This window comes from Dendropsophus ebraccatus, chromosome 1 (assembly GCF_027789765.1).
Source record: "Dendropsophus ebraccatus isolate aDenEbr1 chromosome 1, aDenEbr1.pat, whole genome shotgun sequence".
Taxonomy (NCBI): Eukaryota; Metazoa; Chordata; class Amphibia; order Anura; family Hylidae; genus Dendropsophus; species Dendropsophus ebraccatus.
In genome coordinates, this window is record NC_091454.1 from 134,176,507 (window position 1) to 134,201,461 (window position 24,955).

General features: G+C 40.7%; 1 protein-coding gene across 1 annotated transcript in view; it reads left to right on the forward strand.

The window, feature by feature from the left end:
* EXOC4 (exocyst complex component 4) overlaps positions 1 to 15,596 on the forward strand; it is a 314,927-nt gene extending 299,331 nt beyond the window's left edge. The window contains exon 18 of the mRNA XM_069979105.1: positions 15,112 to 15,596. Coding sequence (XP_069835206.1) covers positions 15,112 to 15,349 — 238 coding nt within the window. The 3' untranslated portion in view covers positions 15,350 to 15,596. The remainder of the gene's footprint in view (positions 1 to 15,111) is intronic.
* Positions 15,597 to 24,955: the final 9,359 nt, after the last annotated feature.

A 24,955-nucleotide genomic window follows, 5' to 3' on the forward strand; every position in this document is an offset into this window, starting at 1 on the left:
CAGAAATGAAGATCTAGCAGCATCCATAGGAGCATACATATAACATTTTGACCTCACAGGCTAGACAAAGACCCTATGTGGTCAAAACATGGGTATGCTCTTGGTTACCAAATAAAAAGTTGGAGTTTTACATCTATGGATGATGTCAAATCTTCATTTGATGTCATGAAGCTATGTCAAAAGTTTTTATTAACCTTGGTCTGAGTGTCGAGACTGTGACCAATGAGCAGAAGACGGCACTTGGTGCATACCCTCCCGGCGCTGTGTCAATAATGTAAGTCTATGAGGCCGTCTTACTCACACAGACACAGAGAAGGTACGCTTTAAGTTGTAGTTGTTTATGCTATTAGATGACTACTTAGGCTCAAAGTTTGTTGCTATCTTCTTTTCCAACTACAGCAGATTTTTGAAAGCTATAGCCCCCCTGAATAAGTTACATTGAAGAAAGTTTTGATTGTCATATGGGGGAGAGAGAAAGTGACAAGATCCGTGTTTGCATCAAGATTGCATATTCATGTGTAGCTGTAAAAATGTAACGTGTGACTCTGCCAGCCCCTTGGGATAATGTGATGGATTTATGCATGTGACAGAAACATCTCTAGACAGAAGCCTTTAAGCATTTACAAAAAGATGTTATAAGGATTAAATACCATTTTAGAGCAAACAGATATAAGTGAAAGAAATGGTGTGTTAGATCTGGTTTCATAGTATTGTCTAAAAGTTGAAGAAGAGTACATACCACTATATTTGTGGATATGTACAATAATATATGCTATAAAAGATCACTCAATTAAAAAGAAAAAAACTATATTTGTGGATATGTACAATAATATATGCTATAAGAGATCACTCAGTTAAAAAAAAAAAAAAAAACTTTTCACGAATATTAAAGACGTATGCATAGATTTAGAGCATCCTAAACATATATTGTATTGTAAACTTATAGAGGCTCCCTAGGTATGCTTGGTATAGGTATTTTAAGTATGGATGCATGGTTATATTGCATGTGTTGCAAATTCAGATTCTGTTAAAAATTATTGGTGCCATTTATCATATCACATTTTTGGGCACACCAGAATATGCCAAGTGTTATAAATAAAATTAGGACATCTCATTTTTAGGGTACTTTGCTTGCAGGGCATCCCATTTCAAACCCATAGGCATTAATATGGAGTTGCTTGCCCTCACCCTCAGTTTCCACTTTCCTGAGACACTGATGACACTGATATTGGATGGGGAGCCTGGCTCATTATTAGAGAATAAAGATTTTACAGTTAGTTCAGGTAAAAACATAACCGCTTTGCATTTGACTCCCAGTGGCTGGAGAAGATGGAGGCAGCCCTAGTTCTGCCTAGAGGACATGGATACAGCCTATGCCAGAAAGAACATCTAAACAAGCCTAATGCATTTTGGAAACAAGTCCTGTGGATTTATGAGGATGAAATAAAACTTTAGATATAAATATAGCAAATTCTTGAAGCAAACATAACACCAACTGTAAAAAGCTGAAGTTGGAAAAAGGGTGGCTTCTACAAATGGATAATGATCCTAAACACACCTCAAAATCCACAACAGACGACCACAAAAGGCGCAAGCTAAAGGTTTTACCACAGCCCTGACATTCCCTCTATCTGAACATCATTAAAAATCTGTGGATAGACCACAAAGGATGCAAGACAGCCCGGGAGTCAGTGGATTTTTGTTAGAAAGAATGGATGGAAATCCTTCAAACTGGAATTGAAAGACTCTTGGCTGGCTACAAAAAGTTCAATTACCGCAGGTACAAGATACAGGGTCTCCTGCCGACCAAAAATAGGGTAACCCTATAGTCAAAATAATCAAATTGTATACGGAGTGGTAATGACTATATAAGGTATAAAATATAACTTTTATTTACTCATTAAAATTGTAGCCCTAACAACAATCAAAAAGTAACTAATGTGACAAAAAACTGTGACAACTAAATCCCGTGATAGAAAGGTAGGTGATGGATTATGGGACCTGTAGCAATTTTATAAATTGGGGGAGGGAAAGGTGCACACTGCACTAGATAAAATTAATAAATAAATTCTCCCTGCCTTTTGGGGTGATCACCTCCTTAATAGGGTGGCCCCAACCACGATGACGGTCCCTACCCTCAAATAAGTGCACGGGAAAAAACAACAAAAACCTAGTGTCACCCTACGAATCCCAATCCAAACCAAGACAAATTATACCGTGTACACACTGTGAACTATATACATTACAGATTAACCAATGAATTAAAAAAAATGCACGTTCCTACGCGTTTCCCCCGTCTATTTATTACGGGTTCATCAGGGAACCAACGGACATTAATCATTTAAATATGGGATATAGATAAATATTTGTTTCTATTGCACCAAATATGGGATGTAAACAATTATTTATATTGCACCAAATATGGGATGTAAACAATTATCTATATTGCACTATATACGAATAGATAAGCTATAAAAGATAGATATACTACAATAAGGTGTCACTGTGTAAACACTCACAAATTATAAATGAAATTGCTGTGACTATGTTTCACATTGGCATGGAGGGTTTACAACAAAATTGTGTGCTTTGCAAAAAATCCGATAAAGACACCTAGGCCCCCCCGTTCTCTCACATTTAACAGTGTCCTAGATAGGGATACAAACAAACCTCTAGGATTAAAGATACATCCTAGGTATATCAATCACTAATACGCGGTATAGATATACTCATCTAGATGATGCTGTTCCACCTTCCATTCGCGGGGAGGTAACATGTCCGATATACATGGGGGTCTCGGCCGTGCATTCCAGAGGAGCACCCGAAATGGTGTACCGATAGGTCGGGTGTCGATGTGGCTACTGCCTCTCACTATAAGTCATACCTTAAGTAGTTTATTCCAGCAGTGGCGCTTCTCCACGTGTGTCCCAATGAGTAAACCTCCACTTCCGCTAGGTGGAACGCACGCGTGCGCTTCACCATGCCACTCCTCCCGGAAGTTCAGATTCTCAGTAGTTCCGCCCATTGGAACGCATTATGCGTCTCACAGAGCTGATCTCGCTAGTGTCACATGATCCGGTGACCACATTGGATTCTGCAGACCTCCGTCAGATCTATGTAATCTGACCAAGCTTAGCCCTACACAAGGACCATGTTAAACAGTACCGGCCTGCATAGTTTTGATGAAGTAATGAAAAAATATATTTAGAAATTATGGTAAAATGATAAAGAATCCGACGGAGTGAACATGTGAATAACCAGGATTGCGACACAGGGATCAGGATTGTAGATAATTAATGAAAGCACAGAATAAAAAATGGCCATCGGGTTATTCATGCAACAAACGAATATTCACATCCCTATACTGGTGCATATATTCTCACCTAGATATTGCCACAACTATGAGTATTATATCTGATAATTTTTGGTGACCAATAGACACCTATAGATGATGGCAGGTAGAAGGAGGTATGTACAACTATTTCTAGTTCATACTTACATCAGAGTTAGTATTTCTATTTTGTGTTATATAAATGAGGCAAACGATAATGCCTCGTTCAGGCCAGAGGGAGACACCGTTTTGAGACGGTATATCCATCTGGCCTCTTTTTGAAGCAAGACCCTGTCTGTATCTCCACCACACTGGGGGACTTTTACCACCTCAATGGCCTGGAATAAGATCGCGAAGGGTGTCAGAGGATGTTGTGAGCGCATATGGATGGCCACAGGCTTATCTCTGGAGTGAGTGATATCTCCAACGTGCTCCAAGATGCGCCGGCGAAACTCACGTTTGGTCTTCCCCACATAAGATAGGCCACACGGACATGTAGCCAAATAAATTACATGGGTACTACTACAATTTGCAAATTCCCTGTTACAGAAAACCCTATCGACATTTTTGGTCGAGAAGGTTTTTGAGACTTTTATGTGGTCACAGGCCTTACATCTGCCACATTTAAAGGTACCTGTAGGAACATTCTTGTTTAGCCATCCAGATGGTTGTGGGGGTGGTGTAAAATGTGAATGTACTAGACGATCCCCCAGATTTTTGCTCCTCCTATACGTGATACTAGGATTTTTATCTACCATTCTTGATACAATGGGATCAGAAGTAAGTATAGGCCAAAATCTGTTAATTACATCTCTAATCTCCTTATGGCATGAGTCAATAAAATTGCTACAGGTCCCATAATCCATCACCTACCTTTCTATCACGGGATTTAGTTGTCACAGTTTTTTGTCACATTAGTTACTTTTTGATTGTTGTTAGGGCTACAATTTTAATGAGTAAATAAAAGTTATATTGTATACCTTACATGGCTACAAAAAGTGTTTACAAGCTGTGATACTTGCCAAAGGGAGTGCTACTAGGTATTAACCATGTCCACACTATTACTTCAGGCACTTTTCCCTTTTTTTGCAAATGTAAAAGATAAAATAAAAAAAAAAGTTTAAACTACAAAGGGAGTGTATAATATTTAATGTTATTAATCTACTTATAATCTACTTATGTGAGTAGATTATTATTTTCACTGATCCTAAAAAAGACTACAAAAGCTAGTCACAGAAACATAATTCATCCATCTTCTTTCCCTGTGGGGCCATTGATTCTCTATCAACGCAAAGCACTTTAGCCCATCAGTTTTAGAGATGCCGCCTTTGACTGCCTTTTCATGGTTGTCCCGGAAAGAAGCCTATTACCAGTCATAATGAGTTATGTTATCTTATAATTAGCCTGTAGTAAAATTGTAATGGCGCACTAATTAATATGGAGATTTTATATGCAGTTTTTATTTAGGCTTTAATATAATTATCAAGACTGTGAGATGCCTGGAACAGACTATGACCATACGGGAGCAACGTAAAGAAAGGGCCACCTGGGAGCGTAATCACAGAGCAGCCATTTTGTGCACATTTTCATCATATTGCACTGTCTGACTCTGACTTTTCACTGGCTAAAGAGAATGGCAGGTTAATCTGAGCTCCCGTGGGATGGCTCAGACAATGTTTATATTATGCTGAGGAAAGCTACCTTTAAGAATGCCTTATGGCAAATTGCTGACTCCTCCTTAGTTTCTTCTACATACAACTACCCCCCTCCCTAATTTATGCAGAAGAAAAAGAAGGGCTGAGGAAATTGTAGCAAAGTGACATATGGTAGAGATAATTTCTGTTCTTTATGCAGTAAATATGCAAATGTCGCAGCTTATTTAGAAGGGGTGCCATTAATAACCCAGACTTGAGATGGACAGCTGGACCACTTAAAGCAGTCTTTTCAGGAAAGATTACCTGCTCAGTCTGTGATATCCATATTCCTAGCCTATTACCACACAACACGTAAATTGAATTAAAATTTAGTGATATAAAATTGCACTTATCAACCCAAACCGTTAAATTTATTATCAGGGCTAGGTTTTCCAGCTCAGTCGGTTATAATTTCCAGAGCTCTTTATCTATATAAATTTAATTAGCCTTGATATCATCACTATATTATAGAACTAATTAAAGATTTAGATAAGTGCTGAGAGAGCTTATTTAATACCCCATAAAGTTCAATGTGGAAAATTAAAAAGGCCGTACTTCAGACGGTTGTGAAGTTTATGAAACCCAGTGCCCGTATCAGTGGATTTAAAGAACAAAATCTGATTTAATTGCACTTAATTGGCTTCTTAATGTTTAAAATATCACTGAATTCTTGTTGCTGTTTCATCTTTTTGAACAGAAGCTTTTTGTAGTGAGTATATAATGAATGACAGAATGTTATGGAGTATGTTCAGTATGCCATATCTGTATATAACATCATAAATACATGACAATACAGTGAGCTGCGTATAATCATCTACAATCTAGTTGCCTGTATAATGTAATATAGAACATGACATGTCCTATAGTATTGGTAAAATCTATTTACGTTTGTTGTTGTTGATAGGTTGACTAAATTAGCAAAATGTTTTTTTTCTTAACCCTTTAAGGACAGAGGTCGAAATGACTTTAAAGGGGTTGGCCACTTTTTATAGTGAAATAGTGCAGTGTACAGTATTAGTAACTGTACTCACAGCACTTACTGACAGCAGCTCCCTGTGTACCTCATAGAGCTAAAATCAGACTCCTCTCCTCCAGGCTGTGCTGTCCTGTGGTGAGTCTGTCCATAACATGGCTGACATGGAGGAGCATGTCACCATGCCCCGTCCCCCAGTTTCAACCATAGGCATATACAGGCTCAGTGTTGGACACTTGGTGGCGGAGCATGGTCACATGCTCCTCCATGTTGGCGATCTTATGGACAGACTCACCACAGAGCAGGGCAGCCCGACCTGGAGGAAGGAGTCTGATTTTAGCTCTTTTAGGTACACAGGGAGCTGCTGTCAGTAAGTGCAGTGAGTACAGTTACTAATACTATACACTGAACTATTTAATTATAAAGTGGCCAACCCCTTTGAGGACCAGGCCAATTTTCAATTTTGTGCTCATGTTTTTTTTATCCTCTACTTCTAAGAGCTATAACGCTTTAATTTTTCTATCTACAGGGCCATGTAAGGGCTTGTATTTTTCATAAATAAGTGTACTTTGTAATAGGGCTTTTAATCTACCATAAAATTAATGATGAAACCCCCAAAATATTATTTATGGGGTGAAATGTGGAAAATAAAATTCAATTCCGCAAATTTTGGAGGGTTCCAAGTTTACGTAATGCACTTTATGGTAAAACTGACATGATATGTTTACTCTATAGGTCAGTCTGAATACAGCAATATTCATGTTTACATAGCTTTTCTAATAGTTTACTCTTTTTAACTTTTTAATGTAAATAAAATGGCCCTATTGTGACTCCTATAACACTTTTTTTTTTATTTTTTCACATATGGAGCTGTATGGCCACGATATCTAGTTTTTACTAGCACCTTATTTGTGTAAATTGGATGTATTGATCACTTTTTTTATGTATATAAAATATAATTAAAAACCATCAACCCTGGCGTTTTTTACAGCTTTTTGTTTACACCTTTCACCGTGCAGGAACAATATTGTTTTATTTTAACAGATCAGACAACTATGCACGCCACGGTATAGAATGTTTGTTTATTTTATTATTTTTATATGTTTTATTTATAGGCCGGAAAAAGGGTGTAATTTAAATTTTTATGGGGGGGCTATGTCATGTTTTCTAAAACTTTTTATAATTATTATTATTTTACACTTTTTAAGTCCCTGTAAGCATTGTTCAGTGTCATCTGTGATCATTGCATAGAGCCTTCCTGTTTCAGACTCTATGCATTGATTGCCCATCTGACTGCCGGGACGAAGGTAACAGACCTCCAGTAGTCAGTCAGAGCAATCGGACGATCGAATAGTGCACTGGCGGCACTGCTGGGGTTAATGGCTGATATCAGCCGGTCCCTACGTGCTATGAAGTGAGCTCAGCTCACCTTATAGCGTTGTCAGACTCACTGGCATACTGGTACGTCATGGGTCCTTAAGTGACAGGCTCCCATGACGTACCGTTCACTGGGTTAATTATATATTTATTTATTTGTTTATTTACTTAAATTATTTTTATGTGTAGAAACTTGTATCCCATGTCTGACACTGCAGCTGAGCTTTATTCAAGTGGTGCTTCTGGAAGCTTTGCAGACCATTTTTTTCTAATCCATACTTTCCATTTAAAGGGGCTGTCTGGGGAGCTGAAAACATCTCTTATTCTGCTTAAAGCTCATGGTGTTTTTACACAGAGAGATTTATCTGACAGATTTTTGAAGCCAAAGCCAGGAATGGATTTGAAAAGAGGAGAAATCTCAGTCTTTCCTTTATGACCTGTTCTGTCTATAGTATGTTCCTGTCTTTGGCTTCAAAAATCTGTCATATAAATCTCTCTGTCCAAATGCACCGTAACTTAAGATGCCTAGGAAGGTGTACTTCTGAGACTGGAGGGAACAGGTGTAAGCATTGTGGTCACAATGTGGGTGCGTGTGGTTTCCTGGTTTAGTATATCTCGGATATGTGAGATTTTCAGAATGGTATAGGGAAACGCTTAATACGTTCTTATAATTTCTCAAATCTTAAGATTAGTTTAATTGTATATCAGGCTACGTTTTTACAGTCCCTTTAACATATACGTTTTATGGGGAAAAAACAGATGCAATTGTGTGCCATCCGTTTCAATCTGTTTTTACATTTACTTTCATTATTTTGAAAAAAGAGGATCAAAACAGATGTGCTTTTTTTTAGCGTACGCAAAATGTGGTTGACCACATTTTTGTGTACATTAAAAGCATTTAAAATCGGATACATTAAAGGGACTGCAAAAATGCAGTATGAACCCAGCCTCAATAATAATTTTCTAATATTTTTTTTTGTTACTGCATATTAAATATCCAGATCTATTGGGGGTGTATTAAGGATGGATTACAATAAATAATAAATCCCTTTTACGTACACAATTCTTGCACTGCTTACATAGGTAATCCTAAGGCAATTGTAGTACAGATAACTTCCCCACCCCCCTTCCCCATCTCAGGTAAGTGTTTTATATTCAGATGTCATGTCTATATGTTTTAGAGCTTAAATGATTTAATTAAGTTTAGTGTTCTTTTTATTTTTATTCTGCTATGAATATTTTTTTGGGAAAAAAAAACAGGGCCCATGCACCGAAACTGTTAATATGCAATACAGATATTTACTGGTGCAATATTATTGTCCTAAGGAGGTTTCCTTACTTCTTTGTGTTTTTGTTGTGTATTTGTAAGACAGTACCCATGTGGAACGACTTTGGAAACTATGGTATATAGTACTCTTAGTACCAAATGCAGTCACCTGCATGGACTCTAAATTTACATGTATGCCTGGTATTGGAACACGCATTTGCCCAATAGGGGGTAGGTGCCTGGCATCAATATCAGGAAAACCATCACTCTACCATGTCTGCAATAGAGGGTTAATATCCACATTCAGTTATAATCTAATAACTAATAATTCTCCCAACTTGTAATTCATTCAGAGATTGTCAAGTGATACTTCAGATTTTAGAAGACTGACTCTTTGCATTGCGCCCACCAGTTGAATGGTAACCAGGGCCACCAACGTTTAATTCATTCTTGCAGCAGCAGAAGAAAATGATGTATCAGGACACGCCATAAATGCTCAGGTCATTCTGTAGAGCAGAGATTGAATATCTCTGAGAAATTAGGATTTCATTGTGAATTCTCTAGGTCTTTCTTAAAGGCTCTCCTCCCTCCGTGCTAGGTGAGAGGTGAGAATTAGCATTTAAATAGAGAGGTATTAATAGCACATGTGAGCTCCTGCAGCTCCGCAGATCATTCTACTACCTTTTCTATATCAGATGCATCTATTGTTTTTTTCTATTATGCATTTTCTCCAGTCTCCAGTCTCATTTTCTTACCTATTCACAGCTGTGATCTTTTAACAAAATACTCTATTTTCTTACTGTACTAAGCCTTGAAACAACATGCATATATTGGCAGAATTAAAAGGATATATTGACAGTTGAGGCTAAATAACTGTTAGGGTGCCTTCTCACTTACCGTATCGCAGTAGAAAATCCGCTGCAGATCCGCAGCAGATTTAACTAAATGAATGAACACAACATCAAATCCGCACTCACAAATCTGCTGCGGAGCCGCTGCGGATTTGACAGTGCGTATTTAATGCTGTGTTCATTCATTTAGTTAAATCTGCTGCGGATCTGCAGCGGATTTTCTACTGCGATACGGTAGGTGTGAAGGCACCCTTAGATGAATACGGTGACTAGACAATGGTAAACAATAAGCGTACCACCATCAATGTCCAATAATGTGGGTTTTTTTTTACACATATGGACATCATCATGTATGTATTATAATGTACTCAAAAAAACACAAAAATGCAGTAGCTCACCGCAGTGGCAAGATACAGACCCACTACAGACATGGAAAATAGTTACCCCCCCCCCCCCCCCCCCCCCCCCCAAAACTAGAAAAAAATTCCCACAAAAATTATCATTGTTTATCATGGTTATCATTTACAAAAAAGTGTAAACCACCCCACCAACTATAAGATGGCCTCATGCCAGAGTGGACCTGCACTGTACTCTGGCCTCTCCATGGCATGTAATACGCCTATGCTCTGGGCATGCATATGTATTATAATATCCTTAAATAGGTCCAATGACTTATCTATCAGTGCTGATTAATTTCGTTATATATTTTTATAAGGATGTGTGCCACATTTTCTGATACCGTTTTAAATACCCTAAAAAGAGACAGAATTCAATTCAGTTAAAATTTTGGCTACTTTCAAATACTACTAGTGAGCGCCCAGGATCTTATCATATACTGGTTATTAATTGAAAATCCTAGTAAATTAGTATGCTGTAAATGACCTGTATCGCTGACTGAAGGGGGTCTGACTTGTGGCGTTAAATGCAATGTCTGTTTTGAAAAGTTTTAACATTGTCTCAAGGCCTTATTACACAATACGATTATCGGCCATTGTCAACGTTGTTGTTGTCGGCTGATCGTTGCTGTTGTTTGTCTTAGGTATCAACGATCTGCTGCCGTCGCTCTGTAGAATAGGAGCGACGGCAGCAGACTGCTGCTATCTTCTATGGGCTACCCAGATGACCGCTCGTTTGCTCCTCTCCATCGCCCCGTGTAATAGGGGCTTCAGAAAAACAAAACTTTGACTATGATAAAAAAAAAAAAAAAACCCTCTTCGGTACACTCAATGTAAAATCTATACTGTTTTAAGAAAATACATATTTGGGTACATGAAGGTTGGGCCTTTAGGCCAATGTAACTCATACCATATAAAAAAATCGAAGATAAATATTAATTCATATGATGATTTCATAAGGCATGTATCAGAGTGGAGTCCCAATCTGTCCATCACATGACTAAGACAGAGTCTATCTTCTGAAAACAAAGTATCCCATTTAACGTCTACAATCTGATGTCTTGAAAACTGTGCAGGATTGATGCATAAGACATAGTAGAAAGTTACAAAATATTATTCTGTATCAATAAATGTATCAAAAATCTAGCTTTAAAGAGAACCTGTCATCTAAATTTAACTGTCCCTGTCATAAAAGTGTATCTCTCCCTAAGGCTTCACCTGATCCCCGCTCCGACTTGCTGACGTCACAGCAGCCGAAGGCAATAGAGCACATATCTTATGGATCTATGCAGTATATCTATACTTCATAGATCTCTATGAGAGATCAGTGTAGTATTACTAGAAGTCTACCGGGATGGGGGGGGGGGGGGGAGTCTGTTTATTAATACAAAATCCCCTCCCCTAATAAAAATCAGAATCCCCCCCCCCCTTTCCTCATTTTATAAATAAAAATTAATTATAAACATATTTGGTATGTAATCGTGTGTGTAATTGCCTGAACTATTAAATTATCACATTCTCGATCTCGCATGGTAAACTGCATAAGCGTAAAAAATTCCAAAGTGCAAAATTGCGCATTTTTGGTCGCATCAAATCTTGAAAAATTGTAATAAAAAGCTATCAAAAAGTCGCATATGTGCAATCAAGGTACCGATAGAAAGAACACATCATGGCACAAAAAAATGACACCTCACATAGCCCCATAGCCCAAAGGATAAAAGAGCTATAAGCATGGTCATAGAGCAATTTAAAGGAACAATTTTTTTTTTTTTAAACTGTTTTAATTTTTTAAAAGCCATCAAATAAAATAAAAGTTATACAGGTTACATATCGTTGTAATCATAACAACTTGAGGAACATTTATAATAAGTCAGTTTTACCCTAGGGCGAACGGCTTAAAAACAAAAGCCCCCCCAAATAAAAAGAATTGTGTTTTTTTTTTTTTCTCAATTTCATTACACATATAATTTTTTTCTGGTTTCACAGCATATTTTAGGCAAAAATTCAGCTTGTCATTGCAAAGTACAATTAGTGGCGCAAAAAAAATAAGGGCTCATCTGGGTCTCTAGGTGGAAAAATGCAAGTGCTATGGCCTTATATGCACAAGGAGGAAAAAATGAAATTGCAAAAATTAAAACTGGCTGTGTTCCTTAAGGGTTAACCTCTCCTTAGGTAACCTACATCCGGCATGTATGCAGAGGTAGTATTTTAAAACTTCCAGATGCAGGTTACCCCTACCTGCTAACAGTGCTCATGTTTGCAGTCTGCAAGTATATTGGCCATTTATACTTTTTAAGGTTTTACTATTATTTAAAAAACTTTTGACATATCAAAAGTATTAATAGGTGGGAATATTGGCACCTAAACACCAACAAATGAATAAAACGAGCTGAGAGAAGCGCTTGGCTCAGCTTTTCTCTTCTTGTGGTCTCCTTGCTGCAGACAACAAGCTCTGTATACTTTTTTTTTTATAGAATCCATCTTTTGCAGTCAGAAGACAGATGGGGAGATAAATGCTTAGCTGAACACTTCTCCCTACTCATGTCTGCATGTCCCAGCAGGTAGAGACATTTGACTTGTTTGCTTCATAGTCTATAATGTGTGTAAAGTGATCAAGTCGGAATTGATCGATAGCTGGGGAAAGAATTGTGCTTCTGCACACTCCCTAACTGTATCTCAGTACAATGAGTAACTTTGACATGTTGGCAAATTACACTTATGCTTTAAAGCATATACATACTACTTGTAGTAAATAAGTCATAAAATCAGGTATCGCTTAAAATTCTAAACTTACAACTTGATAAACTGAAACAATGGAAGACACAACTTAAATGTAGAGGAACAGGGATATGTCATAAAGTTGCTGATCTTGGACCCTCCCAGATCAGGAGAACAAGCAGGGAGCTGCACTCATCTCATTTAAAGAGGATGTACCACCAGGTACATCTTCTTTAACCTGAAGCCACGGATCGAACGGCGTCGGCACGGGGAAGCCGGTGCCGTGGTCCGTTTTCCGAACCGAGGCCCGGTTCCCGTGCACGGCGCCGTTCTATGTACCGGAACCGGCCGGTGCTCAAGCACTGGAGGTAGGCCGGGCCGCCCCCAGTGGGATGGAATTCCCTCCCCTCCATGATGCTGCTCCCTTAGAATGAATGAAGCCGCGTCATACAGGGGAGGGAATTCCCTCCCACTGGGGGTGGCCCGGCCTACCTCCAGTGCTTGAGCACCGGCGGTTTCGGTACATAGAACGGCGCCATGCACGTTCGATCCGTGGCTTCAGGTTAAGAGGATGTACCTAGTGGTACATCCTCTTTAAGAACTTTTTGTGAGCTGGTACAATCACAGATGATCACACATACTGTGATAATTGTTCCTAAATAGTACAGGAATTTACTAAGGGAATTGTCATTGACTTAAAAATAGTGTCTGTTTTATAGTAAAAAAAAAAAGGAGAAGTCCGGCTAAAATTTTTATTAAAGTAATTTCAGCCGGACTTCTCCTTTAAGGCTAGGTTTACACACAATAAAATAGTTTTAATAATGTGTTTAAGACAGTCTATGCTTGCATTGTAAAAATAAACTATCCTTTTTTTTTACAATTTGTAAAATAATCTGCTGATATATCACTATAGTGCATATTGTGCTAAGGATAAAGGTAAGTTTCTTACCTTCATCCTTGGTGCTGTTTTAAGGATATTAGCAGTTTATTCCTTATACATGACTGGCCAGGCTGCTCTGCTGACAATCATTAAAAGGGGCAGATCAGTGCACTTAGGACAGTAGTCCCACCCCCATTGTGCCAAAATCCTCAGCACCATGTGATCTATAGGGACATCTTAGCAGGCTAGATACTTCTAACCTACTGATAGTTTACCTTTAATGTAATACATTATTAGATAAGAAAAACAGCTGTATTTTATTTATTTTATTGTTTTACTTTCATTTTACTGTCTGTCAATCTAGCCTAAAGGGATATTCTCACTGCATAAAGCAATTGCAGCATATTGATAGCATATTCCATCAATTTATGAGTCGTGGGGATCCAACATCTGGGACCACAGGTCATGAGAATGAAGCAGTGATATTTTCCCTTTTCTGTTTTTGCCTTACCCTACACTGTTGCTGTAGTACCACTTACAGACTGGTAGTCAAGTGTAACACTTCAGGGGAAAGGGACACAGTGCCATAGCAGTGTTCTTTCTCCTTCTTTCTTGTGAAAGGATGGGTTGGGTGCAGGGGCGGTCTTGGCATTTCTGGGGCCCCAAGCAAAGTTATGTCTGCCCCCCCCCCCCTCGACACGCGTTCCAAAACAATAGACCGCTGTGTGTTGCCCCCAGTAGTACATACCCCTTGTGCACTACCGCCAGTAATATATACTTCTTGTGTGCTGCCCCCAATAGTATATACCCCTTGTGTCCTGCCCCCAGTAGTATATACCCCTTGTAGTAGTATATACCCCTCACTTGGATATAGACCTCCTGTGTGCTCTCCAAGTTGTTTATAGACCCCATTCTGCTGCCCCAGTAGTATATAGACCCCCCGTGTGCTGCCCCCAGTAGACTATAGACCCCTCTGTGAAGCCCCAGTAGTCTATAGCCCCCCCTGTGTGCTCCCCCCATTTATATAGACCCCTGATGTGCGCTCCCCCAGTTAAACAGACCCCTGTATGCTCCCCCTCCCATATAGTGTATAACACAATAAAACAAACACTTATACTCACCTGGGTCCGGGCGTCTCCTTTTCTCTTCACTCTTGTGGCCGCAGGAAGGGTTTTCCCTGCGATCACAAGAGGCTGCACTCCCCTTGTCCTGGCGCCGATGCTCCAGTGATGTCACTGGAGCGCCAGCACCACATGGACAAAGCTGCCACTTGTGACCGCAGGGAAAACCCTTCCTGCGGCCACAAGAGTGACTGACAGGAAGGGAGCCAATGTCTTCCGCCCTGTCAGTGCTGCTGCATGTAACTATGAGCGCTCGAGTGCTCATAGTTATAGTTCAAATGGCAGCAGCGAGTGGGGCAGCGGCCCTGTCCAGCAGTCTTGAGCACAAGAAAGGGGAGTGGGGGCCCCCCTGGATGTTGGGGGCCCCAAGCGATCGCTTGGGGTGCTTGGTGCCAAAGACCGCCACTGGTTGGGTGCCCTTTAGCGCGCCATAGTCATTTCTTCTTTAGTAAACTACATACATGGGTCTTATGTTTTGACCTGTTTTGTCTTTTCAATTTGCAGGCAGTACTATGAAATGATGTACAACACTGCTGATGAGCTGTTAAATTTAGTGGTGGATCAAGGAGTGAAATACACAGAACTGGAATACATCAATGCCCTCAGCCTCCTTCATCGCAGTCAGACAGGTGTAGGTGACCAGACTACCCAGAACATGAGACTTCAACGACTCAAGGAGATCATCTGTGAGCAGGCTGCAATCAAACAGGCCACCAAAGACAAGAAGATAACAACTGTGTAAACCTTAACAGAAGTAGCAAGGTTTTACCCGCATTCTATTATGTCACACAAGTCCATTTAATAGAAATTATTATAACTAGCCACAGCAAGGTATAATTGCCATTGTATTAACTATTGTTGTTTGCTTACGTTCCTGAATCTGCATGTTCTGTATTTTAATCTGATGATGTCTGCTTTTTAAATTCTTGGGTAACAGTGTACCGTGTTCCCATGTACAGAACCAATATACTCATTCTTTCACTATTACATACAGGTTGTCTGTTTATTTTTATGAGCATGATCTTCCCGATGTTTTCTTGAAGTGAGTTGTCAGTATTTATTCCAGTTCATTTATCAGAATGTCCCAAGTGGCACACATAAGTATGATGATGGTGTTGCTTAAATTTAATGGCGCTAAGTGTTCCTTTTAGGTAAGAAGATGAAGCGTTTATTTATCATCAAGGGAAAAAAAATTGCTTGTATGCATTTTTGGTTTGCATAAAATCTAGTAAGTAAAATTGCAGTGAAATAAATAAAGTTTATAATATTTTAATAAAGGAATAATACCCAAACATTGAAATTGGGTACATGGTTATGACATTTGCAGAAAATATGGGGAATGCCCTTTCATCTGGGAAAACAAAATGGATTTTTCCAAAAAGGTTTTTTTTTTCCAAAAAGGGTTTTTAGAAATCTGGCGCCATATAAAGTTTACATCTTGGTTTATGTTAGCAAAAACATAAGCTGGCATTATCAATGTCTTGTATTACTACACAACCCGTGATTAAAAAGTTAAAGGGGTAGTGCGGCGGTAAAAAATTATTCACAGAATAACACACATTACAAAGTTATACAACTTTGTAATGTATGTTATGTCTGTGAATGGCCCCCTTCCCCGTGTCCCCCCACCCGTGTACCCGGAAGTGTAGTGCATTATACATACCTGATCTGTGCCAACACGCGTCCGCCAAACGTCATCTTCGGCCGGCCGGCCCGAACACCTTCGATCTTCCCGAGTGCCGGCCGCGTTATCAGCTGCTCAGCCGCGATTGGCTGAGCATAACTGTGCTCGGCCAATCGCGGCTCAGCGGCTGATGACGTTTAGTTTTAAAACAATATCTGCTTAACTGCCTTGACTGAACCTCCCCATGATTTATCAGCAAAACCATATGAGGAGAGAGCAGCATAAAAACCTTTACCAAAAAGAAATAGTAAGGGAACACAAGCATAATGGAGATTTGAGAAGGAAGAAAGAGAGGGGAGGGGGAGCTAAATACCAGCCAATCAAACACATCTAGGAAGATGAGGGAGGGATATATATCAGTGTGTGTGTATATGTATATATATATATATATATATATATATCAGAAAAAAGGGAGGGATATATATCAGTGTGTGTATATATATATATATATATATATATATATATATATATATATCATATATAGTGTATATATAATATATATATCAGAAAAATAGGAAAATTGGCTGCACATCTATGACTGTTCACACTGCAGGTTGCACTGCTTGTGCCTAAAGTACAAACAAAAAAAAAAAAACAGAAGGGGCAACGGCACTCCTCCCAGAGTTCACACGGTAAACACCTGCTCTGTAGATATTAAAAAGTGAGGATCTTAGCAAACTATTTTTTTTTTTTTTAACAATTGTAATCTTTATTATTTTTCAAAAAAGAAAGACATAGAATTGTACAAACTGGGTGGAGCACATGTAAAGGCAGCAGAACATTGTTATAATGTATAACATAAATACCTTGACGGAGGTAACTTAACCCCTAAGCAGGAGCAGGTAGGAAGTCCAGAATAATAAACCGTAATAAAACAACAGTTACCAGGTCCCGGTCAGGGTTTGGAAAAAACAATGTCTGTTTGGGTAAGGTCCATAGACCATACTAAGCCAGTAACGAAACAACACAGAACAAGACACAGACGTAGGACGAGAAGGGAGCAGGGAATGATGAGGGGGGGGAGGGGGAGGGGGGAAGACAAGGACAGGGGAAGACAAAGACGGGAACAGACGGACAAGGACGGGAATCTAGGATGAACCAGAGGCAGGAGCCGCCGGGGAGGAATACAAGTCCCATGGAGCCCAAATAGAGTCAAAGGCCTCCAACCGGTTATTCAGGGATGCCGTAAGGCGCTCAAGAGAGCGTAACTCCCTGACTCTAGCCTTAAACTGCGGAATGGAAGGTGAAGTCGATTGCTTCCAGCATTTGGCAATTAGGGACTTGGCTGCAGTCAGAAGGACCAATAGCAATTTAGCTTGTTTTTTCCTGATAGTTTTGGGGAAAAGGTTGAGGAGGCAGAGGCCTGGGTCCCTATGGATTTTAACACCGAGGATAGCTGATGATATCTCGCACACCTCCCGCCAGAAGGGTCGGATAAGCCCACATTCCCAGAAGATATGGAACTGGGAGCCTAATACTCTAGCACATCTCCAACATAATGGGGATATTGAGGCATTGAACTTATGAAGTACCTCCGGCGTGCGGTACCAGAACATCAGGACTTTATAATGGGATTCCTTGTAGGTAGTGCATATGGAGGAGGTGGCAGCCCTGTCCCATATAGCGGCCCAGCACTCTGGAGGCAAAGTCCTCCCTAAAAGCGTTTCCCATTTAGTCATATAGGCGTGCTGTACCTGGGTACCCTCAACTGGGGAGCCCAGGATGCGATAGATGTCAGAGATAAGGCCCGAGGTTGAAGTCCCCATTCTGACTAGTTGCTCAAAAGCCGAAGGTTTAGAAACTGTGAGGGCTCCCAGACGCGACATCATAAAATGTCGGAGCTGGAGGTACATAAAGTGCGCTGAGGAAGGGAGAGCATATTTGTCAGCCAATTTATCATAAGGAAGGAGTGTACGAGATATGGGATCAACTATGTCGGCAAACTGAAAGAGTGTCTTCGATCCCCAGAGTTTGACAGTATGGGACTGAAGACCAGGAGGGAAATTTGGAAAGAGCAAGAAAGAGTTCAGGGGGGAAGCAGAAGAGGTGAGCCCAAACCTGGCAGAACATGAGGACCATATGTGGAGGGTAAAACGGATAGGTCCCAAGAGCGAGAGATGTGAGAAGCTAGGCGGTGAAGAGTGCCACAAGAAAGAGTTAGGATGGAAGGGAGCTAGCCATATTTTTTCAATTTCCGCCCATTTCTTGTACGCCAGATATTTGGACCATGCCGTGATTTGGCGTAGGTGTGCCGCCCAATAATAGTGGAGAAAGTTAGGGACCCCCAGCCCTCCTCGAGATCTGCTACTCATCATAACCGAATTGGGGATGCGGTGCCCCTTGGACGCCCAGATAAACTTGAATACTGCTCTTTGGACATAACGCAGCTCTGAGAGGGGGATACGGACCGGGAGCGTCTCAAAGTAGTATAGAAGTTTAGGTAAGATGGTCATTTTTACTGCCGCCACACGGCCTAGGAGCGAAATATAGTGGGGGGACCATTTAGTCAGGAGGTTCCGTATATCTCGGAAGAGGGCTGGGTAGTTAGCTGAGTATAGGGACGGGTAGGAGGGAGTAAGGCGGATACCTAAACTTAGCAAACTATTTTATCAAACAGAGTGTACCATGTCGCCAGTGGCCACAAAGAGGTATTGCTGCAGAGCGGTGTAGAGTTGTACAGTTGAAAGGAGTTCCGATATGCTTTTGTAGGGGGAGGGGGGTTGGCATAAGTAAAACAGGGATAATAAAGTTTCAGAATATAGCCCAGGGAAACCAAATCTTTGTGAATACCTGGTGGTGCCTTTGCTCTCAAGTTCTTCCATGCGACTCAGCTGGTTCACTTTTTGTTCTAGGGGTATGCATCTTGCTTCCATGAAGCTGTAAGATTCATGCTGTGGCCAAAAAGGGTTTTATAAGTGATTGAAATGTTTGGGGAAGAGTGGTAAATAGGACTTAGGTGCGCGTTAATATGTACGTGGGATCTTCTTTACCATTAGGGAAGGTGTATCTCCTAAAAAGCTATTTGTTTTGTTTTGTAATTGTATTCATGTAAGAGATCTTTTCCAAAAGTTTAATATTTCCCGACAGTGCCACCACATGTGCCTATAGGAGCCTGGTGATGCATTACATCTCTAGTAGACATCTGGGTGGTCTTGCTTCATTTTGTGGAATCTTAAAGAGGTCAGATACCACTTAGATAAGACCTTGTAGATATTTTCTTGCAGTCTGATACACCTAGAGGTAAGTTTGGGGCCTGACAAGGGATTAGATTTCTTGTCAAAGGTCCCTCTCCGAGGCTGAAATAAATGCAGACGTGGGTTTGGCCCTGGAGGACACTTCTTCTAGACGGTATTGATAGAAATGGAGAGGAGCTTCTTGGGTGGTTTTGTCTGTAAGAGTAATTTTTCAAACTAAGTGGTTGTGGAGTTGTTTTAAGATTGCGGCACAGGGGTTTCAAAGTCCTAAGGCCCTATTCCACGGAACGATTATCGTTCGTATTCGGCCGATATCGGCTGCTACGGACGATAATCGTCCCGTGGAATAGAGTGCAACGATCAGCCGACATCGTTCATGTCGGCTGATCGTTGCAGTCGCTTGTTTTTCAACATGTTGAAAAACAAGCGACTGATACAGCAACGATCTTCTGCCGTCGCTCCGTTGAATAGGAGCATCGGCAGCAGACACTGCTGTATCCTATGGGCTGCCTGGACGATCAGCGATCACCCGGGCAGCCCCCCCCCCCCCCCCGCAGCCCCTCCCGCACTCACCCACTCGCTGCAGCCGCGATCAATAGTGGCGGCAGCGAGCAGGGAACGAGGAGCAAACGAGCGCTAAGAGCGCTCGTTTGCTCCTCTAAGCGACCCGTGAAATAGGGCTTTTAATTAGCCTGTTGTGAGTAAGAATGTCTAGGTTTGGACAATTGGTAACTGACTCATTTCCTTATGTGTAGGCAAGGATTGGAAAGGATTAGACGTAGCGACAGGGGAAGAAGAGATTTGTGACCTGAATTGAGATGTTTTAGAGGTCTCTGATCGATAGTAAGGGTGTCAGCTGGTAGAAGTATTGGGAGGTCTGTTTAGTTTTGTGCCAGATAGAGATGAGCGAACCTCGAGCATGCTCGAGTCGATCCGAACTTTCGGCATTTGATTAGCGGTGGCTGCGGAAGTTGGATAAGCCCTAAGGCTATGTGGAAAACATGAATATAGTCATTGGCTGTATTCATGTTTTCCAGACAACCTTAGAGTTTTATCCAAGTTCTGCAGCCCCCGCTAATCAAATACCGAACGTTCGGGTTCGGATCGACTCAAACCCGAACTCGGTTCGCTCATCTCTAGTGCCAGATTTAAAAGATGACTTTGGTCAGTAGGGAGTGTAGGTAGTTATCCCATAGTATTAATTACCTTAGCGGGATTGGGTATAGGTAGTTCTTAACAATTTTAGGGGTGGCTTATGAAGCCACAACTACTCTATTGATGTTCCTGGAGCTGTGGGAGAGAGAGATCTTCCTAATTGACACTATTTCACAAAGTAATGTTGTGGTATCGATATATTGACAATATAATTTATATTTGGCAAGACTCAGAGGAGAACCTGCAGAAGTTCATCTGTCAGTTGAACAACGACCAGAATATCAAGTTGACACATCATCACAGTAAGGAGAACCTTGAGTTGTACAAATTAAAGGTCAACAAAATGGGGAAATTAGTACTAGTGTGTTTAGAAAATGTACAGAGGCAAATACGATGTTACTCACTAGATCCTCTCCCCCGAGACTTTTGATAAAAGAATTTGTACAATTGTACAAAATTTTGAATTTTGGAAAGGAGGTACAGCGAATGGATGGTAGATCAAACATACAGAAGGGCAAGGAGTAGTGATAAAAGGGTATAGTTGGAACTTAAAAAAAAAAAGGAATGACATTACCAGATTTCTACGTACCTATGATTCAAAGGCCCAAGATGTCTGCAGGATATAAAAAAAAATACTGGCTGATCTTATAAAAAAACAGTACAGACAGGCACCTAATTTGAGAGATGTTCTCGTCAAGGGCCACTATTCCGAGAAAAAAAAGCTTTGGACTAAAAGACCAAAATATGGGGCACATAAAAATGTGGTAGGTTTGTCACTTGCCCGAATATTAAAGTCACAGGCCTGGATTAAAGTATCAGTCAACTTCTGGACAGTCTAGGGTGCAATAAGTAGTAGGTAGTGTATTAAAATCTTAGTATATTTTATGTATCCTATGGTGTATAAATCGTGACATTAAAAAATACAACTTATGCCTAAAAAAAAAATCCCTGCCAAGCCATTAAACATAGTTATAATTTAAGGAATGCAAAAAAAAAAAAATATATAAAAGCTTCATCCTAAAGGCCGAAAATAGGCTGGTCCTAGGGAAGTTAAAAACCTTTTTGTAAATAAGAAATAATAAACACATAGAATTCCATATGGTTGTAGCTACTGTGAGCTTTGCAGAGGAACCAAGAGAAATATATGCATTCTGAAAGCCCGTTGGCAGTTTTCTGTTCCCATTTTCCTGTCCAATAGTCTGTGTTATAAGCTATCCGCTAATATACTGCATGTTAGCTGTAGTAATGGTTTAATGATCCCAGAAGGGACTGCAGCAGATAAACTTACTTTTGTTGAACACTATAAAACTCATATTCGCCATTCTGTATTGATGTCAGAAAAATAAACATTACATGCAAGAAGAAGAGCTAAGAAAATTGAGTTAACACATGTTGGATTTGCTGTAAATCTACAAGAATGTAAAAAATGGTAAGCAAATAAAATACTCAACTATTGCATCATTACTGTATATACATTTCACAGAATACAGGCACCTGTAAGGCTGGGTTCACACTACCTTTTTGCAATCCGTTTTGCACAAAAAAAAGGATGCCTTTGTGTGCATCTGTTTTGATCCGTTTTTCCATTGACTTCCATTATAAAAAAAAAAAACATCGGAGTCAACCTCATTTTTGTGTCCATTAAAAAAAACGGATACTTTTTTTTTTTTTATAATGGAAGTCGATAAATTTATTTAGTGCTTTGTAGGTTTTGGTGCAGAAATGTTTTTCACCTCATAGCCCAGCAGATTTGCTATATTTAATTTTTAAAAATTATAATTTTGACACGTTGTAGAGTCATGTCAAAGTTTTAATGGGTGGGGGTCTGAGTGCTGAAGATCTACTTCCATCAATGTACGCAGTGCTCAACTGAGTGCCTTCTCTCCATGCCATCTCTTTGTTGAAGGAGACAGGCTCTATACACTTTCTATATAATCAATCTCCTGCAGCAGATAGGTATTTTCCCTGTTTTCTAGAAATCTGGTGGTCTTAGCACCCAGATCCTGACTAACACTTATGACATGTTAAACAGTATGTAGTTTTATAGTTTATAACGGGGCAGATTATAATTTGGGCGGTAAGAGCAGTCACCCATGGCCCGAAGCTCCTGGGGGCTTATGGCCCTCCAAATTCTACGGTCAAGGCTAAAAAGGTAGCACCGCCATACAGGGGGCCATTTACTGTATGGGGGATGCACAGAAGGGGGCATTTGCTATATAGAAGCTTTACAGAGAGGCCACCTACTATATGGGAACCACACAAAGGGGGGCCATCCACTATATAGGCGATGCACACAGAGGGACCTTATACTACTATATTGAAGTTGCACAGAGAGGCCTGATATTATAAGGGAGTTGCACTAAGGGGCATACTATATGAGAGCTAGCGACATAAAGGGGCCTAATATGACATAGGGGCACATAGCTGGGCCTACCTAGTTTGTAAAGGGCCTAGTTTGTAGGGAGTCAAACCCATTTGGCAGATTCTGCATCGTTAATTCAAGGCTGGGAGAAGTCCTCCAGGCTGAGTGGTGAGATTTACTCAGAGAAGATGCTTGCAGTGAGTCACTGGATACAACTGCACTGCAATAACTTATATGGTGTGCAATAACTTATAAGGTAGCTGGGATCTACCTTTATGTGGTAACTGGATGAGGGTTCTTTTTAATACATAGGGATGAGTGCACCTTGAGCATGCTTGAGTCCATTTGTTGCCATTTGATTACCGTGGCTGAAGAAGTTGAGTGCAGCTCTAGGAAGTCTGGAAAACATGGATACAGAATATGGCCCTAAACATTCCTGAGATTTAGCTATTATACCCTGTGGCTCCAGATGCAGATGCATTAGATTGCCAACTGGGTAGTAACTAGAGAAGCCATTCGTTATCTCAGCAATCCGCTTATCAGCCTGCTGCCTTTTAACTCCCTGCCACTTTGTGCCGCTCCTCCCTAAGTGCTGGGAAAAGCTGGATCCAGTCCTGGGAAATTAGGAAGGCGGAACAAAACAGTATGCTTACCGGGCCCGCGCTCAGCCACATCACTGAGCTCTGGAACCCCACTGAATGTTGTTTCCCCCCCCCCCAGCTTCGGGGTACGTAACAACCTAGCTGGTACAGCCCCAGTCGCTGGCTGAGCGGAGCATCTGTCAGCCGGGTCGTGACTTAGCTGCAGGGGAGATCTGCAGACGGGCTCCAGGAGCTGGTTGCGGCGCTGCATGGCCACAGAGAGGGGTAAATTAAACTTCTTTATTATGTTCCCCTACCCCTAGATGAAAATGATTTTTTTTACTCCTGACTAACTTCTTTAATTAACACAGGCAGCAGTAAAAAGGGGGGAGGGGGTACTGTGGGTAACTTGTAAACACTGGGGAAACTGTAAGTATAGAGACACAGCACAGCACGCATCCTCCCCAAGCTTATCCGGCTCCTCCTGTCACTCCTCTGGTCAGGCGGCTCCTGACTCCTGGAACACCTAGGGAGAGCAGTAGATGACACGTGGGAAACACTGACCACGCACTGCTGAAGAAACACAAGTGATCCGGCTCCTCCTCCCTGCAGTCCGGTCCACCAAAGGCAGGCAAGGTCTTACAGATCACGCAGCTCCCTACTTGTAATCCAAAGAGTCAAGCGGGAGTGCGCGGGGGCAAGCGGAGGAATCCGTTGGATGTTATCTGCGCGGGTTCCGCAGTGTGCACATACCCTAAATGTATTACAATGCAGTCTACAGCAGTGCTATCAACCACCCACGTCAGAAGAGAACATCATACATACAGGAGTTTTTTGATTTTTCCTGTAGCGCCGGTAAAATGGTAGGTATGCTTTAACTATAAAACAATGTATGACACTGCTACGTACATATTATTATGCTACAGTCCTGGTGCTTCAGAGAATCTTGCAGTTGTTTAAGCACATCTTAATCACAAGGATGTTTTTCACTGCTATGAGAAAACAATGCAATATATACATGTTGAACAATGCCCTGATGTTATATAAACAATTCTCCTATTGTGCACAATAACTCTAAGATTGCTTCCTCAAAACTGAACCAGTTTACCATAGTCAGAAATTATGCTCAGTGCAAGTAAGCACATTTCAAAAAATAGCAAAGCTATTCCCAGAGGAAGCAAGAGCAGGACGTATCTAGCTGAACGCCTCGCTGTGCATGCACTGTGACTGAAATAGCCAATTAGTATTGCATAAACCTACATATATGTGCGGCTCTGCAGCCACCAGCATTAATCACTGTCAAGGAATTTCTGCACCCAAAATTCTAATTAATACCAGCATATCTTCACATTGATCCCGAACAGGAAAAACT